Source organism: Pipra filicauda, unplaced genomic scaffold (genome assembly GCF_003945595.2).
Source record: "Pipra filicauda isolate LSUMZ 115617 unplaced genomic scaffold, ASM394559v2 scaffold244_size1468961_pilon, whole genome shotgun sequence".
Lineage (NCBI taxonomy): Eukaryota > Metazoa > Chordata > Aves > Passeriformes > Pipridae > Pipra > Pipra filicauda.
This window is the reverse complement of record NW_024104359.1, coordinates 105,756-125,605: the sequence shown is the minus strand read 5'-3', so window position 1 is coordinate 125,605 and position 19,850 is coordinate 105,756. Positions and strand designations below refer to the sequence as shown.

General features: G+C 39.8%; 1 protein-coding gene across 1 annotated transcript in view; it reads right to left on the bottom strand.

The window, feature by feature from the left end:
* Window positions 1-19,850, bottom strand: part of LRRC31 (leucine rich repeat containing 31) — a 45,050-nt gene that overhangs the window by 8,897 nt on the left and 16,303 nt on the right. Inside the window, exons 5-8 of the mRNA XM_039381877.1 lie at window positions 2,816-3,462; window positions 2,116-2,373; window positions 687-836; window positions 139-306 (exon numbers count right to left, since the gene is read on the bottom strand). Coding sequence (XP_039237811.1) covers window positions 139-306; window positions 687-836; window positions 2,116-2,373; window positions 2,816-2,828 — 589 coding nt within the window. The 5' untranslated portion in view covers window positions 2,829-3,462. The remainder of the gene's footprint in view (window positions 1-138; window positions 307-686; window positions 837-2,115; window positions 2,374-2,815; window positions 3,463-19,850) is intronic.

The following is a 19,850-nucleotide window of genomic DNA, read 5'->3' as shown; positions in this document are numbered from 1 at the left end:
AGCCCAAGTTTCTGCTGTTTCACAGCAGGAGTTGACATTGCCCAGTGTGGAAGCAGCAGGAGTGGGATGTAGGAAGAGATGAGATGGATTACATTAGCCCCAAGCTGTCTGGAAGTAAATGTAAATGAAATCCTGTACCTAAGGAGATGACATCCTCAGCTGTCAGCCTGCAGTTGTTAAGTCGAAGGACTTTTAACAGGTTCACATGATGAAGATGGACAGTGAGAGCCTTCAAAGTCCCACCAACACAACCATTCCAGGACAGGCTGATCTCTTCCAGCTCTGGGAGAAATGGCAGTAAAGAAGCTGCAAGGAAAGAAAAGAAAAGAAAAGGCATATTTGCATGTTTCTGCACACTCTGGATGTCAACACATATTAATATTGAGGTGTTTCTATACCAATAAGCATTAAAAAGCCATGACAATTTGTACCTCAGTTTTCTTATCTGCAGTTTGAGTGTAAGGACATTCATCTGCTTCACAGACCTGTATGATTTTTATATTTATATATATTACATCATTTATATCATTTATTAATTAATATTTCTCTGGGACCACCAGATGAAATGTTAAAAAAGGCCAGGCCTGTATAAAAGAAAGGGGAAGGAAAAGAGAAGAGTGAATAACTGAATAGGTAAATAAGAAAGAAGGGTATGAAGTGATTAGTTGAATAAAATGTTTATTTACCCAGCTCTGTTACATCTTCTTCACTTAATGCACAATTATTTAGATCAAGATTCTTGCTGTTGGGTTTCTTTCCCAGTTTCTGCATGAACTGGTTAAATCTCTGCTCACCAGATGGGGACTCCGCTTCAGAAATGAGATGTGAGTGTCCATCTGAGCAACAGAGAAATAGGGCCCTGGTTACCTCTGGTACTTAAAAAAGGTGTAAAACCTGCCTGAGACTGCCATGGAAAGACTTCAGGAAATGAATTAAATCTGTCAGTAAACCAGGCTCTGATTTTGATCAATGTTGACCTGAGCAGTAAGATCACTATAGATCAAATCACTACAAAGCTCCTATTGCAGAGTGAGAAAAGAATCTCCCATTGCATCTCTCCACACTGCCTTGTGCCAGTGACTTCGGATGTTTGGAACTGCACCACCAGTTCAAGGACATGAAATTCATGCACAGCTCTGAGCTGCAGCTATTTGGGAAACACAAGCTGTGTTACCACTGCTGTGCCTGCACTGCAGCCACACTGCTCAGCAATTTGAGCTGGATCCCTCAGCACCCAGTGGCCCTGCAATTGTGCGGTGAACCTGCTGCTTCCTTCATGACAACCCGTGTTCAGCTTCATACATCATCTGTGTAAGGGAGTTCCTGCTTTTCTGGGCTTTGCAAAGCAACACCCACTTACCTCCTTCTTCTATGCAGTTTGTACAGCAAGGAAAATTGCATTTACATGCAATGCTAAACCCTTTAACACATCAGTAATTTCATCTAATGCCTACAGATGAAAAAAAAGCAGCCAAAAATTACACAAAATAGCAATCCCACTCTCAGGAGCTGTCCTGTCACTGTTTCCCCAAACTGACTAAAAATCCTTAGGACCAAGGACGGAATTCTGAGCCTCATCTTCCAGCTCCTTTTTAAAAATAGCCTCATTTTCCCTGGTGTGATTGTAAAGAGTATTCTTGTGTGTGCAAAATAACATACATGATGAATTCCCATTCGCTTTCCCTTCCCCTCCCCAGTTTCAAGTGGAAGGAAACACCTCCTCTTCTTGTCTTCAGATTGCTTTAGCAGCAGGGTGGACAGAGACCCATCCTAAATACAACAGGCCAAGCTGCTGCTCAAAGCTTGGCTCGGAAACCAAATAAGCTCTGCAACTAATGAGCTGACTTCAGCACTGACTTCTCGCATGGGAGACCAAGGGAGAGGTCACCCAAAAGCTTTATCCCTCCTCAGCAACATGGATCTTACTCCTTGCTTGGCACCTATCAAATTAGAGGGTACATCCTTGATAATGTTCCAATCAGAAGTAAATCCTGATCAAAAGATAAGCTGTAAGGAGCAAATACAGGATTTTGGCTAGCAAAAAAAGCAAGTGATTTTCTATGAAATTAAAATATATACACATGCACATATATTTCATTATTGTACCAGCATTACCTTCTACAGAGAGATCTTCCTTTTCACTCTGATCATCAGCTCCAGAGTTGTTTATTTCTTTTTCTTCAATTTCCCTTCTGTCCTTGCCTTCAGATTTCCCAAAGTCAAAGCCCCTGAAGAATTTTTTGATGGCTGAAGGCTGCTCTTTCCTTTTTTCAGGAGCACAGCTCTTTCCTTGGAACTGTTTTATAACAAAGTCAAACGGGGAACTGTTTGGGGTGTCCTCTTCCTGCTTATCCTGGCAGTTCAGCATGTCATCTTTCAGGGGATCAGCAGACATAGAATTAACTTTTGTAAAGTTCACTCTTGCTTACCTTCTTTCATAATGGCACTGAGAATTCACCACCATTGCCTTCATGCTAATAACAGAACACATATACTTTGTGTGCGTGTATTTAAAAATGTGAGTATATATATACAGATGTGCATATATGTATGTACATTTTCTCACTGTGTTGGAAGTTTTCTGCCATAATACAAGTTTTCAAGGGCAGAGCACTTACAGTTACAAAAAGCTGGTGCACTGTTTAAAGTCTGACTCTTAATATGTTGACACAGTTGTATTTTTTATAAATACAGAGCTGATACAAACCAATATACCAAGATGTACGTGCACAGATCCTGAGCTGCAGAGCAATCCTGCTTACCCTGGCTGTGATTTCATGCTGTAGAGTGGTATTATTTTAGACAAAGAACATACCTGTCTTCTCCATTGGTTCTCCTGAAGATCCCTTTCACGTTTCACAGCACTTTCAGGGCTTGCAGGAGAGGTAAGCCATGACATGCAAACAAAACCCCACTCCTCTCCTTAAGAGGAACTTTCCACGTAGTTTTCTCTCACAAGTTTCTGCCTTCATCAGTTTGACAGCAGCAGCTCTGCACAAGCCGTGTGTGGGCTCTTCCTCAATGCCTCTATTCCTTTGCACTGTATCCCAAAGTCAGTCTGCTGTGCCTGGCCTCTCTTTTCCGGGGAGGGTTGAGAAGTCCATGTAAATTCTCTGATCATGTCCCAGCTGAGATCACTCTCAAGGCAGAAATCAGGAAGTGGCAGCACAGCCCTCGATGCTGCACCCAAAGCACTGTACCTCCCTGAGACAGCTGTTGTTCCAAGGGGCTGAGTCACCCTATAGATCAGGTTACAAGACTACCTGAAGAAAAGCTCTTTGTTTTCCCACCCCTTTTGTCCATACTGGTCAGAAATAGTGCTGGGGGCTGAGCAGAGCCCTGCTGTCAGCAGGATGTTGCACAGTTCAGTAAGGAAAAGGGATACAGAGGACCAGGCACTCCTGTTCATTTTGGGGCAACAGGAGACACGGGAGGAGGTCACACTGCATCATCCACTGCAATCTGCTTGTGGGCAACATGATGACACAACATTACAATGCAGTCATTGGACACACCCTATATTTCCTCAAACTTCATTATATCTCTTTTTTGTCTGTCTGCCCTAAAGTCTGATTTCCACAATGGAGAACCTTACAATTCCTGTCTTAACCATATAATGGCCATTTATGCTGAATCTCTTTAGCCTTGATAATCCTTTTCAATCTGTGAGGTCTTCCCTTTTGTGGGCTAAACCAGCCAAACTCTTCTTGTCTCCCCTCATGTGGCAAACTCTCAACTTCCCTTATCATTTCCTGCTCACCTTTGTCTGCACCTGTTGCAATATAATTTATACTTCCTTAAACACAAGAGGCCATCCATGGATATGTGCACACTAAAGACATATGGGAACTGGAGTGGTTTTGGTGGGGAATGATAAAGCTGGTAAACAAAACTAATGATTCCATTGCAAGCAGCTGAGCAGACACCAGCCCTGAGGACAGGCCTGACTCAGTGTGTCAATGCACTAATGATTCCCATAGGGTGGAATAAGGCACAAGGACCCAAAGGATAAGATTAAGAACAGAAAAACTTAAGAGTGAACATCATGCCCATGAGAAGTGTCACACCGGGGAACATTTACACCAGGGAAAAATGTACAAACCCACTGTGATCAACCATCTTTCCCTGCAGGACTGGAGGGCACATATCTATTCCTGAACAGAAAGGATCTCCAAGCTGGTTTTAGGGTTTTCTGACACCAACAGTGGCTGTCCTGTCCCAGTTTCTGAAACTAGCATCTCATTACAGACCCGTATCCACTGGGAAGAATCACTCTCTGTGTGCTATTTAACTTCACAAGTTCAGGCATCTCAGCTACAAAAACTATGGAAGATCCCAATCACTTGTGTCAGTAAAGAATTTGTTGGATTTGGCAGCTCTTTACTTGTGCTTAACAAGAGTGACCAGGGATGAAGCAGGGACAAAGCAACCTGTATTTTTGAACACGTGCCAGGTTCTTCTGGCCCAAGACATTCAATGCCCACTGCAATTCAATGAGAATGTGGAATGGGAATATTTGATCACCTCTGTCCCCTGAAACTGGGGAAATCCTTAAGCAAGTTAAGCACCAATTACAGTGGTTGGGCTGTGCTAACTCGCACAATCTGACATCAGTGTTTCAGGTGATGTGCTGCCCATGCAGAAACTCTTTCATCACTGGAGGCTGCTGAGTGACAGTGACAATACCTCACAGACTGCCTGTAATTCAGTGAGAAGGGAAATGCAGTTTCACAGTGTCTCCTCTTCGTAGAAAGCAAATCTTTACCTTTTTTACATCAGCTGTGAGGAAAGAGGGGACAACAGGGTTATCCCAAACCAAAGCAGTTAATGAGAGTGAGGTGGCTGCACTGGGCTGCAAACACGAGCAGTGCTTTGCCACAGGCTGTGCTGTAACACAGGATCTATCATGACAGCCAGGCCCTGTTATCTGCTGTGTCTGTCTCCTCCGTGACACACTTCTGAGCAGGTGTCCTGCTCCTGCCTCCCAGACCTGTGTCTGCTTCCTGCAGCACGTCACGGGCAGCGCGGGGCAGGCTGAGCTTTTGGAGTTTAAAAATAATAAATGCCTTCCCCTCTCTATCCAGTTAAATGTCTGTGACCATCTGCCGGGTGCTCAGTGTCACACTTGTTTATGTCCACTCTGCCCTCTGTCTAGGCCTAGGGCAAGGTTAGGAACAGAACCAATTTTGGAACAAAATAGTTAAAGTTGCATCCCACACAGCATCCATCAGTGAGAGATTAATGTGGATTTTTGTACTTTGCCTCATTGTGACTCCTTAATCCGGCATATATTCCAAAGAAATAATGCCATTAGAGGATTAGTGCCACAAGTTCATTTGAAAAAAAGGATTTGCAAACACTGAAATCCTATATTCTATGTACTTAATCACCAAGTATCATTTTGGGGATTTCCTCTCCCTTTAGTAGTGTCTCTTTCAATGAAACCCAAGCAAAGTAACAACTCTGTTTGGGATGACCCTTATTATCCATTAAGGAAAACAAAACCCCAAGCATCCGGTATAAATAATGGAGAATCTAAACACACTGGACTAAACCCATCCTTGCTGCCTTACAAACGCTGCACTTATACCAGGGAGGCACTTGGCCCAGTATATATACAGAAATTAATGATTTGGGTATTTATCTGCCAGGGATTTTTGATATTTTGAGTCCTTTAGCACATAGTAACACTGTGACCTTTGTTTGCTTCCATGGCAATTCCCTTCCCCAGCTTTGCCTCCATGGGCTTCTCTTGTGTGGCCCAGTTTGCTGCCCCAGTGAAGTGGGGGCAGTTTCATGGACCAGGAAATTGGTGGGGATGGAAAAATGTTTACTGCTCCCTGGTTGACTTGGCCAGTGCCAGGGGATTCACCCTTGGGCTGTGCTGACTCAGAACACACATGCCAGGAGCTGCTGCCAAATGGAGGTAGGGGAAGAGTGGCCTGATCCAGCACCACATTCACTGCCCTCATCTTTCCCAGCCATGTACATCAAACCATGCACTCCACAGCTGTCTCCATCCATTTTTTTAATTGGTTTAATTGTTTTTTAATTGTTTTTATTTTTTTATAGTTTTTCTTGGTTTTATTGTTTTTATTGGTTTTAGGGGGTTTATTGTTTTTATTGTTTTTAGTGCTCTTAGGGTTTTTATTGTTTTTATTGTTTTCATTGTTATCATTGTTATCATTGTTTTTATTTTTATTGGGTTTTTTTTGTTTTATTGTTTTTTAGTTTTTTAAATTGGTTCTTATTGTTTTTTATTGTTTTTATTTTTTTATTTTTTTTATTGCTTTTTATTATTTTTATTGGTTTTATTGTTTTTTCTTGTTTTTATTGTTTTTTCTTGTTTTTTATTGTTTTTATTGTTTTTTTATTGGTTATTATTACTTTTATTGTTTTTCATTGTTTTTTTATTTTTTATTGGGTTTTTTGGGGGTTTTTATTGTTTTTGGTTTTATTGTTTTTTATTGGTTTTATTGGTTTTAATTGTTTTTATTGGTTTTTACTGTTTTTCTTGGTTTTATTGGTTTTATTGGTTTTATTGGGTTTTATTGGGTTTTATTGGTTTTTAATTGGTTTTTTGATTGTTTTTTAGTTTTTTTAAATTTGTTCTTATTGGTTTTTTATTGTTTTTATTGTTTTTAATTGGTTTTTTATTCTTTCTATTGTTTTTAGTTTTTTATTTTTTTAGGTTTTATTGCTTTATTGTTTTTAGTTTTTTATTGTTTTTAGGTTTTATTGTTTTTAGGTTTTATTGCTTTATTCTTTTTAGGTTTTTTTTATTGTTTTTTATTGTTTTTCTTGTTTTTCTTGTTTTTAGCTCTGACTTTGACCCCTCATAAGTTCAGCCTTGCCTACACAGCTGGGAATCCTTCAGCTGGCAGTGATGCTGTGCCACAACATCTGTGTCATGCACTAATTTGATGCTGACTTTCTTCACACCCAGGCAATCCCCAGAGCAGCCGGGATCAGCTTTAGGGCCAGATAAAATCCTTCGGAAGAGACTGCAAACAGGATGGGGTGGAAAGACCATTCCCCAAGGAAGAACGGACACAGCTGCACTCACTGGGAAGTGCTCTGCAGAACCAAGGTTGGGAAACACAGCTCAGGCTTCCAGGTACAGATCAGCACTGTGCTACCCTCTGGATAAACACTTTATTTTCATCTATTCCTACACTCTCAGAAATATTTTACAACATTGACACTTCCCTGGAGCAAACTCGTTCCAGACTTCCCAGATCAATGTGCATGCCTGAGGATTCAATTTGATCCAAAGTGTTTGAGTATCCTCATCTTTTCCCTCAAAATAAATATTCAACCTTCTGATTTTAATGGCCTAGAAGCCTCAGTAGTTCCTCAGGCAGCCATTTAAAATACATTTCACTGTGTGAAATGAAATGAAAACCAAATCCAACCACCTCATTCCATATTTATGGATAACCATAGAGTGCTCACAGGAGGAGTTTGAGGAGGCACTGAGAAAATACAAAGCCAGATAAAACCTTGGGTTCACAAATGTGTACTGAGCAACCTTAAACAGCCCCCTAAACTCTGTTAGACTTCGTGGGTGGAAAGGTTGAGGAAGATTTTGATATTTCGCTGTACTTTAATACTTTAAAACATAACAAAAAGTAAAGTTATGCAACTCTGGTGCCAGCATGCAAAAGTGAGCTCTGCCTGACCTGAGGGGGCTGCACACTTGGCAGGACAAGGCCAGGTTCAAGGCCAGGTTGGACCGGGCTTGGAGCTGCCTGGTCTAGTGGAAGGTGTCCCTGCCCATGGCAGGGAGGATGGAATGAGGTGGTCTTTAGGGTCCTGTCCAACCCCAACCATTCTGGGATTCTATGACAGTGACATGTGCTGGATGGACTCGCTGTGAGCAGAGGTATGTGACAGCCCCTGTTGCCACTGATTTATTACAGCTGTAAGAATTTCAACCTTGCATATACCAACACAGCCACGAACTGTAGAATTCTAAAACATATTCTTTTTTTCAAAGCCAGAATTTACCCTATGAACTATATTATATTAGCAATGATAATTAGATTTTTCCAACTACTCATTCATATTGAATATGCATTTTGAATTCCATAAAATTGAAGACTAAAAGATCTATAGCAGCAAATGTATATTTATATCCTCAATGCAGACATTTTTTACACTCTGATATCAAGTTACTCCTTTTTAAATGGAACTACACAAGTAGAAACTTAATGTTTCATTCTCTCTTACAATATACGAGACTAATGGAGAAGATTTTCAGTCTGGAAAATTCTTTTTAGTTGAACTTATGCCAGGATTAATCCCCTTTCAGTTAATCATTTACATGAATGGGCAATCTGCAGAGTTCACGCAAGGCCTGCAAACTATATTAATTACTAGAAACCTAATTACAAATCAACAGAGTCAAAGGATCAGTGGTACTTCCATACGGTACCATCTGGTACAATGGGGCTGGAGAGTTCACCAAAACTCCCCACTGCATTGTGTGCAGCTTCAGCCTGAATGTGTGTTGACAGGGAGAGCAAGTTTAGGCAGATACAGGAGCTGGTTGTAAAGCATTTTTAGGGTAATCCTAAAAGATGGCACCTGATCCCTGTATTCTGGCTGTTATTTCAAAAGTTAGTTCAAAATAAACCCTAAATCCATACTCGAGGTAATGGAAAAAAATGGCTAAATAGGCAAATAGCAAAATGTCTGCCATGAAATGGTTTAATTAGAGTTATAAAGTATGTGTATTGTCAGGTTTTGCTTTGTTAGTTATTACTCCAATATAAAAAGGCATGTACAGGGTGAAATTCTGTAAATGACATGAATATGGCACAGTGCAGTTTCCATTATGTCTGATGTGCATGCATGGAAACGGTAATTTAATTTTATCAACTGATTTGCTCTTTCAACATGTGGCAAGTTTAAAAGTTTTGACCAAAACACATTAGTCTTGTCTTACATCATGTTAACCAAACAAAAAATCAGGTCTTTGAAACCTCAACTTGTATGTTTTCCAACCATTTTGATTCAGGGACACATAGAACATTTGGTCAATTTAATTTCCAAAGGATCTTAATGGTTTGCCATATTTCATCACTGAGATTTACTCACTGGCTTTTGGAATTGAGATCAGCCACGCTAAACAAAATTTAGTGGCTTCATTTTTGTCTAATGTTTGGCTCCAGTTCTCTCTGATTAATTCCTGAATTTCCATTGGGAATGAGGCAGCTGTGTAATCCAACTGGTTTCTCCAAATTTCTCTCAAGAGCTGTGGTAAATGTAATGCTCTTCCACTGAACAAGCAATCATGTTGCAACCTGTTGCCTTTGCAGTGAGTATCTGCTGGCCCTGTCAGTATGAATTTAGTACAGGAGAACGCCAAAGTTGGGCACTTTTCAGTGTCTGCAACTCAATAAGGAGCTACCCCGCAACCAAGTGAAGGGCTGAGAACTGGGGAAAAGATTAACTCCCAAGGAATGCTCTAGCTTGAAGGACATTGTGCACAGCCAGGACATCAGATGATTACAGTGACTCTGACACACAGCTTTGCCTGTTCCCTTCCCTGGTTATTTTTCAATTTCTTGTGAAGCAAGATCCCACCTGTTTCTAAGCCTCTGTGTCACTGTAAAGTCTGGTGTTTGTTCCTAATCCCAGGATTCTAGGACACAGCTTCTCGTTCAAACTTATTCTTGCAATTCCCAGCCTACAGGTCCTAGACTTCCCAGACTTTCCTCCTTTCTTTACTTATGCTTGTGGAAACTGTGCTCTTCTAGATTAGACCTTTTGGGGAAAACATGGAAGATAAAGATATAGATAAAAAATGTGATGTGTCTGAACACCAACTTCATTTTGGGGAAAGACAGGTTGATCTGTGATAAATAAGCCATTTACCAGGTTCTGTATCAGTCCAGTTAATTTCATTATACAGAAATATGTCTCCACTGAAGTGGAGATAAGTAGATTTTTATCTTGCTTCAGTAGATTTGATAAGGAGAAGAAAGAGGGATTATCACTCTTTCACAGATTCCTCACTTATGACAGGCAGTGTTTAGAAACAGTGGATTAAAACCTGCTTAGATTCTAGTTTAGCAGGTTCTTTACTTAGACAAATCCATTCCAGCACTACATTTTGACAACCAGCATAATCCTTGAACTAGTAATAAAATTATCTAATACAGTTTTTGCCTTCCATTTTTGAAGACTGATACATTCCATCAGCTGACCCAGGTCTGTCACTGACTTTGTCAAAAGGGAACAAAGAAAAGTTCTGGCCCAAATCAGTGCTGATAAAATGTCGAGTGACAATGGTAAGACCATATCTACTTTAGTGCAAGGAGCTCATTCCACACTGATAACCCACTCTGGTACTCCAGGAATTGTGAAAGATGTGAAGTAGTTGACATTTCTTTTGAAATTAATGGAGAGAGTCTCCTTGTTCTTAATTCAGCTTTGGAACTGCCCAGAACTCTACATTACTTTGTCCCATTCACAACTCATCTCCTACATCCCTTTCTCTCCCTCCTTTGCTGCTTTGCCATTTTTCCTGCTGGTGAAGACCACCAGCAGGAACAGGAATGCTGAGAGACACACAGACCACTGCATATTCAGAAACACATCCCTGCCTGATGCCTGCAAAATGTCATCAAGAACAACTTGGTCTTCTCTGGACAGGGACCACTGAAGCATCTTTGTGCACTGTGTTTGCCAGAGGTCACTGCAGCCCACAGCAATCCTGCCTCTGTGCCAGAAACCAAGGGCTCAATGCCAGGGATCTTGTGAAGCAGTTTGTTCTCTCTCCAAACTTCCCTCACTAGATAAAACAGGAAAAAATAAATATATATCCTTATTATATTCCTGGTTTGTTTCTACCTCAGGAAGTAATTTTTCCTGGTATTAAAATTTTTATGGTTTTTCTGAAATGCCATTCACATGGATTAAAATATCTGATGAAAAATGGATGCTGATGCAAGACTTTGTTTTTAATTTTTTTGGGCAACCCTACATCTTACACAGCATTTGCTTCAACTTCACCCAGAAAATCTCAAAAAATTCCAGCAGAGGAACTTATTTCAAGACTGCATCTACTCATGACATGTCAAGTCACAGGTTTCTGTAGGCAGCTACAGACCGAGTGGAGTGGACTGAACACAAGCTGAAAATTATCTTTAAGCCTGGAATGCTCCTTTGCTCCCTTGTCTGCCTGTACATGCAAAGATATTGACAACAACATGAAAATTATTCTCAGGTTATTTTAGCTGGTCTCTGATTTTTTTGTAAAGGAAGTCCTAAAATAATATTTAAAATCTACTATTGGATTTTTTTAAGCAATGTTTCTGATTTTCTTCTTTGTAAACAAGGTGCAGAGAGCAACAAAAGAGCCACGATGACATTTGCAACAAAAATATTTAGAGAACCACAGTCACTTGAAAAAAATCCCATATTAGATACTGCATATGTATTTTGTGTTATGTTATAAAAAATTAGTTTGTTTTCTGTGAGGATGTGCTGAACTATAGCAGAATCACATCACTTTACTAACAATAAAACTTCCCTGAGAGTGATTTTCAGTAGGAATGAGCCCATTTTCTCCAGATTTAGGCATTGGTTTAGTGTTTGAGAGAGGATGAGGGACAATTTTTAGTTGTTGCAGTGAGCACCTGATGAACTTGAGGCAGGTGTCCAAGGATTAACAAACATCAACACTGCTGTACCATCAGCTGACACAGACATTGGAAGAAACTAAGCACTCCCTGGCATTTCAAAACCTGCCATTTCTAGGAATTGGTTCTGGGAGCCAACTCCTGGCCAGTGAGAATTAAAGAGTAACTTGCCGGCTTGAGCAGTATAACCATCTGATCCCTGTGTTAGCCTCACAATATGCTTAACAGGATTTCCACCTTGCAGTTCCCCCCAATCCAATCGGATACGCAGTTCTGGGATATCACAGTTCTGGGATAACTGCTTGCCAATGGTCAGAACTACACCCTTTCTAAAAATCACTATGAATAGGTGACACAACAGCGAGAGCCGGGCAACTGCAAACCTCCTCTTGTATTTCTTGTTGGAACGGGAAGATTTTAAGTGAATGCATCAAGCATCTTAAAAGCTAACAACGGCTTAGCAGGTTAAATGTGAAATAGGTTTATCAGCTCAGTGTAGTGCTCTTCATGTAATTATGTTTTTACAGCCTGGTTAGGGGATGGTATTGGAGAAGAGCTTGTGATGTCAGAGTGGGGAGGGCTTAGGAGCAGGGATGAGGGCTAATCAAGACAAGTTCAGTTTGTATTTAAAGTCAAGTCAGCGTTAGTTAAGGCAGTTTTTGACATGTTAATCTTCATGTGTTTTAAAAGCTGCCAAATACATTACTGAGGCAGCCTGAAAGGAAGACTTATAGCAGAGTCACACACTGTTGGATGTTCATGGTGTCTTCATTTTACCCAAAACTAAGGTCTGCACAATAGACGTAAGTATATATAAAACAAAAAGTGCTGGTTTTTAGTGTAAATGGTGATGCAACACCTGTTAAGCAATACCAAGAGGTGTATGATTTTTCAGATTTTGATAGGAAAGTCTTGTCTAGCGATAGAAACGGAGCAGATCAAAGCAAACTTGTTCATGGTGATTTTACGTAAGAGCAGCACTGGAGTGCAGAGACTAAAGTTAAAAATAGGCAGAGGTGATGCAGAAAAAGTAAAGTAGGTGATTAGCTATGTTCTGATTTCTCAGCAATCTGCTATATGTATTCCTATGAGTAAATAATTCTGCATATTTGGGTGCAAATGCTGTATTTTTTATGATATAAACTTGATCATTCTATAAATACTTAAAGATCTATTTTGCAAATGGAGGATTTTACTTTGGGAAGGCCTGTCATTGCATATTAAGTATTTTATTAGAAAACTTTGCATACAGATTGTGTTGCTTAATATATATGCACCAATGTTTCCCTGTCTTGTCTAACTGTAACACAATATTCTTAAAAGGTAGCTCGTTGTTAATATATATATATCTATCTTAATCTTTATGATAATTTGTATTTTTAAAGTACAATAGAAAAACCTCAGCATTTTACAGATACTTCCTGGAGCAGTGGATTTTCTAAATCAGTGTGCAATCAGAATTAATCAAGGCCATCATCACACAGATATATTTGGCTCATTTAGTCTGATAAACCCACATTAGATTTACCCAATGAAAATTTTGCCTGTGTGTTTAGCCATTGTAACAAACCCCAGTGCTGGCAGCTTGTGGAACACCAGAGTATGTAGTGGGATATATTTTTGAAAAATAATATCATAATGTAATAAGGGTTCCTTACAGTTTGCTATTATCTGAATCTGTGCATGGAATTAGCTGTAGGCTGAGAAAGGTTTGGGCACTAATATATTGCCTTCAGAGCTAAAAATTCAAGTTCCTTAGTTACACAACATGTGAATTTCCAGACCTCCCCAGTGCCCCAGAGATATGGAAAGAGTGGGAGAGGGAGGCAATCCTAACTCAACTGATTTCATCATGGTCTGATCCTTCAAACTGGAGCTGAAAATGTTCAGTCTGTTTGAGTTGCTGATTTCATTGTCTGTTTACAGGATCAGGTGTGCAATTCCACATGTTAATCTCATAGGGGGGAAAATTTCGTATTAAACTTGTGACTTTATACATGAATTCATAAAACAATAGTGGTTTTAGTATCTGACGTGTGACTTACACATATTTTAATATACCTGCAAATATTTTTTTTCATATGAATATGCACTGTCTCTTGCTTTGTAATAAAGCAAGCTGACCTGGAATTATTAATGATGAAAACTCACACCATCTTGATTTACCTTAGTGATCTAAGGCACATCAAATGCAGTTCTCTGTTTTATTGGAGGATTTGGGGAAATCCAAGGGATCCTGCTGCAGTATTTAATATCCTGACTAAAGGGTCAGATACTGAGGATTCAGTACAAGTTTTCTAGATTCAAACTCTTAGATAGCCAGTGAAGTTGAAGAGTTGCCAAATGAAAAGAGTTTTTAATAGCCTTCCTAAAACCCTTTCCTCTTTCCACTATCTGGTTTCTTTTGGCACTGGAAGAGTTGTCATTTGCACCAGTATTTAATGTTAAAGCAAGACATAAATCCCACTGAAATTCAACTGCATTTCACTTGGAAGTACCAACTTTGCCTTCCAATGATTAAAAAGCTTTCCACCCCAAGACTTCCATTTCCAGTATTAGTAAATAAATAAATAAATAGATAGGTAAAACCCTACTTATTTTTTATGCTTTAAAATTAAATTATTAAAAAGGGTTTAGTTTCCTTTTAACTGATCCCACTTAAGCCATATTTTGCAATCTTTGGGCTTCTAAAAAAGTCAAAGACAAGAGGATAATGTTTCAAATGTCATCCCTAATTATGAAATAAACCCACAGGGAAAACAAATGACATCATGCTTTTATCTCTGTGTATATAACTGATGTAATAGAAAGACTCATTCCTTGTAAACACCTTCTCCCTGTGCCAGTTTGCCAGGATACAGGGTGGGTGTGCAATGCCATATCCACGTGCACACACACACTTTCTCCTCTACAACCACTATTTTTACTAGTTCTTGCTTGGTTATTGTACTTAGATTTTTAACAGGGATAATTCAAGCCCTCAGTGTGACCCCAGCTGGAGCCTTTGGGTGCTGCTACGAACACAAATAAATAACATCAGCCCTGTGGTTCTGCAGAGCCCAGTCCTGTGGTTACAGCGCTGAGCTGAGAGGGAGAAGAGCTGAGCACAATTCCCACCTCAGCTGCTGACTGTCCTGGATCCATATGCCTCCAGTGCCATATCAAACAGCAGGACTGCTCCTTTTTCCTCCACCATCTGTCTCTCTCACCTCATAGGCTTTGTGGGATCTCAGTGTGTGTTTGTGCTCAGCACAAGCCACCTCCACCTCTGGTTTAGTCAATGCATCACTTGCCTTAGTAGCATGCAGGAATAAGTTTCCCTTTGCCTCCAGCCATTCCAGGGGGAACAAGATGAACTTCTATTATGAACCCAGCTTAGTTCCTGAAGGATTGAGTTTGCCAGTACTAAGCCTTGACTACTTCCTGAGACCAGTGTGTTTCAAAACCAGAAAGAGTGACTTGCTGCTTGCAGTCTTACCAAATAGCTGGGTCAGAAATGGGGAAACATTCATGTCTCCAAATCCATGTGAATGCAATGCAAACTCTTCTGGCTGTTACATACAGTATAAATATAGTTATTTTCCTTTCTTTAGGGAATGTATCGTTCTCAATCCAGTTTTAGGATTACAGTCTAATCTCAGTCTCTGAGCAGTCTGTGCCCACGTATCTAGGATTAGAATTTAGCCCCACAGCCTCTCCAATGGCACCTTACCCCAATTAAGAAGACATATTTCGTGTTCCTCTATGATATAATGTTAATATAATTGCTTTTTTGCTTTCCAAAAGTCATTTAATTTGTTGGCTGCAGACTCCAGAATAATTACAGTCTTTAGTTTTGTGACTTTTAGCATGAGTTTAGAGCAAGAACCCTTGATCCTACAGCTAATGACATTAGGAGTATTAGTAATATTGGAATATTTATCTATTCCTTTAAACAGCACTTGATTTCTCAGGTAATCAGGAGAGATTTTTCTAAAAAGGAAGCCAGTGGAAACACAAATGAGACTATGTATGATTTCAGTCATAAGCAGGGATACATGTTTATATGTTTGACTGACGTCTCTGACACAGATTAACTGAGCATTTTAAATAATACTCAGCTTCTTCCAGACAGTCTGTGGAGCCACTACTGAGGTACACCAAACATTGACTTTAAAAAATGCTAATTCCATGTGCTTGATATAAATAAAAGCAATATTAGTTAATGAAACCTTAATGCATTTAACTATAAAAACAAGTCTTCCAGCAAGCCTATATTATACATAAGACTATACTGTATCTTGCCAATGCAATTAATAACATGGACACACGGCCTGGTACAGACATTTTGAAACTGCATGGTAGCATGATTAGATTTGCAAATGCTTCTGGTTCATGAAGTTCGTGTCTTGCCACTTCTCATCTAATAAATTGAGACAGAATTAGTCCTGGGTGAGTGGTTCTGCCTGCTGCCAAGAAGGGTTTGCTAAGGGTAAAACTCTAAAAGTAGAGATTAACTTGTCTTCATCCCCGTAATGTGCTGTACAGCCAGGATTTGTGCAATAGGATCAGAGCAGAGCCATATATGAATCTAACGCTGGACAGCTGGTGTGTATGAATTTATATGAACCCCGATGCCAGATTTTGAGCTGCCCTCAAATCCCAGCTAATAAATGTATCAGAACTATACTTTCCCTGTTCCCTCACAGAGGCTTTGCTGATGTGGTTTCTAATATGCCCATTCTTATGAAAATAGTCTGAACCTTGAGTACCCTAAATTTGACCTGCCAGGCAGAACCACAGCTAAGTAACCAAAAGAGGTGCTTTTCCAAATGGAATAACATAGATTAGTCAAGTTCAGTACCACCTCCAGACACAGAGTTACATACGAGTCTTTACAGGACATTAGTAAGCTAACTGTTTATCCTACCTGATCAATTCAATACTTCCCTGAGCAGGAAATTCGGGGATATTAAGAAATAATTTAATATAGATAACATACACATACAAAACATGTTCTTTGTGTTAAATTTGAACCAAACTGGTACTCTGCCATTCAACTTGGAGAAGTAGATTATAATTTTGGTAGAAATAACATCTCAATTTTTTATCACAAATGCCGGAGTTATTTTTATGTATCTGAGAAAAAAATCCAAGTTAAGTTAAAAAGGATTGATTATCATACCAATGATGTCATGAAGCAACTCCAGTGAAAACCTCATTAAGGAATCAAACCCTCCTTTTGGCTCATGATGATTCAAAAACTGGGTCAATGGAAGCAGTAAGCTAGAGCTTGAGTGGAAGAAGGTATCAATGAATTTTCAATACTATTTTTCAGTACTATATCTTTTTCCTGTCAAACTAACACACCACATAGTCTACCTTTGCAAGGCTGGGTTGTTTATTGATGTACATTGCCTGAAGCAATGGATGCTGCTTGAAGTGATGTTCTGTGAATCTTGGTCCTCTAATCTATCAGTAAATATGGATCAACCCCACTTTGGGTGCTGCTGCATTCAATACCCCACATTCAGGGAAAACCTCACGTTTAAAAAGAAAGTTTTAAAGCAAATTCTTTAATAGTTTCTGCTTCAGCTCTGAAAGGAGGCGGTGTGAGAGACTGCCTGTCAACAGACACTGTATCACATCCAACACAAAATCCAGATTTGTTTTAGGGACTGCACAGACAGCACAGAGAACACCACAACTATACTGGTGATACTGGTTTCTAACCATAGTTACTGCTGTGGATAGATATCTGTCACAAGAGACAGGGTATGTGGGATCCCACATGGGGGATCTGGGTCAGAAAAGATGGATCTTTTCCCAGTAGGGTTTCCATGATTCTACACTTTAGAGCTGAACAACCTAATTTTAGTCACAGATGTGATTTTAGGGGCAAGTGTAGAAGTTCTAGGTAGGCCTGATGAAGGAAGTGTCTTTTATCTGTGTGTCTTTTTCCCACACAGGGACATATTCCCCAGAATACAGCACATTCACAGCTATGACTAAAACAGGGGATCAATGCACTCCAGCAGTTCCTAAAAACCAAAAGTGGTACAACTTGTCAGTCATCTGACAGATGAAACTTTGTCAGTGGTAATACTAATTTTTAAGTTGGTTTTTTTTCCTGATTTACTAGAATAAAAAGTTTAAAACCTGGATTTTTTTTCTATTATGTCTGTCTGGAACTCTGCTGGTTTCTTTGCATCTTCATATCACAAAATCATAGAACAGTTTGGGTTATAATGGACCTTTAAGTCCATCTTTTTCAATCCCCCTGCAATAAGCACTGACATCTTTAGGTGGATCAGGTTGCTCTGGTCAGATGCACCAAGCAAAGGCCAAAGACCAGGCTGTAAGGAGGTCAGCATGAAGTTTAAAATTGCAATTTGTTTTGCAGAACATTTAATGCAGTCATTTATCCATGACAAGAAACCACCTAAATGGCTCACTGGACAATATGGTGTGGCAAATACCATCATCCCAGTTGCCACCTATTTTTTGAGCTGCTGAAAAGTTTAGTTCAGCACTAAATCGCTTTAGTACTGAGCTTTAAAATGCTTTAGCAGCTCAGAAGCACTTTGGCAGCTCAAATGCTCTTCATGAAGCACCAGCATCCTAAATCGCTTTAAGCCTAAAGTATCCTAAAAAAAAAAGGCAAATGGAAATATATCCAGCAGCACATGTTTGGGTAATACATATGTCAAGAACAAAGGACATGGTGCTAGTCTTGGATTTGACAGGATGTCTGCTGCCAGGAAGACCTGAATCTTGGCCAACACAGAATCCAGCATTTACATTTACAAATGTAAAGAATTTTTTATTTTGAGGGAGCACCAGTGGGGTAGTCCAAGTGCAGCCTCTACTCTCAGTCTGAACGGCTGAAATGATTCACTTGTCTGCCTTTTGGAAAACGCATTTTGAGGTTCAGACCAAGTATCTTCACCATACCAAGGAAATGGTAAATTCCTGAGAAATGTGAATTAGATTGAGAGCTTTCCTGTAATTCTTTTTCAACTCGTCAATAGGGCAAAGGCAACAAACGAAGTTATAATGATTAAGTTATAAATGGCTTGGGTAACAAAATACAGGATTTGAGTTCCAGTTGATTTTTGGATAATAGTGCTCCTGTCTTTGCATTTCCCTCACTGTGTCCTCTACCAAATGCTGGCTGAACTCATGGAGCTATGACTCTCCATCTACAGGATGAGAACACTTAGGCATTACATCTTCCTTCTTTCAGAAGACAGAAAGAGTCCATTTCATCAGAGCTAAATGGAGATAGAAATTCAAGCCCCTACTTTCAACATACTTTAAAAAAAGAAATTAAAAACCAATCATTTGCTGTGCAACTCTGGTTTGAAATGAGTGTTCAGATGCCCCTGCTGCTGCTTTTGGAGCTGGCCTGCTCCCTCTGCCAACTCCTCAGCTTAAAGCATTCCATACAGGATAACTTTTTAACATCCAGGCTCTGGGTTACAGGACTTGCTTCCTTTATGACCTGTCTGCACAAAAAATTCTGCTATAGATTATTCACCCAAAATCCTTAGCAAGGCATGTTGTGGTTATTCATTCCACTAGTATCAGGATCATTTTTAATCTGGTCATCTTCCTCTTTGGACAGACTTGGAAATGCTCTCACAATCCACCTCAGTGACAGTGCAGCTAGTCAGCCATGCATTTGCAGTGTATTAGGTTTTAGTCTGGATTTCTACTCTTCGCCTGGCTTTATTCACCTGTACATATATGGGTAATTAATCTGAGTCTCACTTGTTTTATCAGCGTTTTCATCACTACAAAGCATGTTATTTTACCTTTTCTACTGCATTTGGCAGCCTTAAGGGGTTGATGTCTTTTAGAACAGCTCATTTCTACCCTTTCTCTCCATCTGTTTCACTTAGTTTGCAGTAAAGAGGGCTCCAAACTATTACAATTCCCAAAGGAACCCAAAGATACCTGCCTTCCTAAATATGAGCATGTCACTAATCTCAGGGCTGCTGTGATACTGCAGGCAAAGGCTTTGGCTTAATTACATCCTTTTGAGCTGCTGTTTCCCAGCATCCTGGCTTTCCTTGCATTGTAAGATCCAAGGACACTGATCAACTCGGTGTAAACACAGGCAACATTTGCATTGTCCTGAAACCTGAAAGTTTCTGTATGGAAAACAGTACAACCCACAAAGGCTAAAGGGTCCAGCTGTGACTGGTAGGACTACCT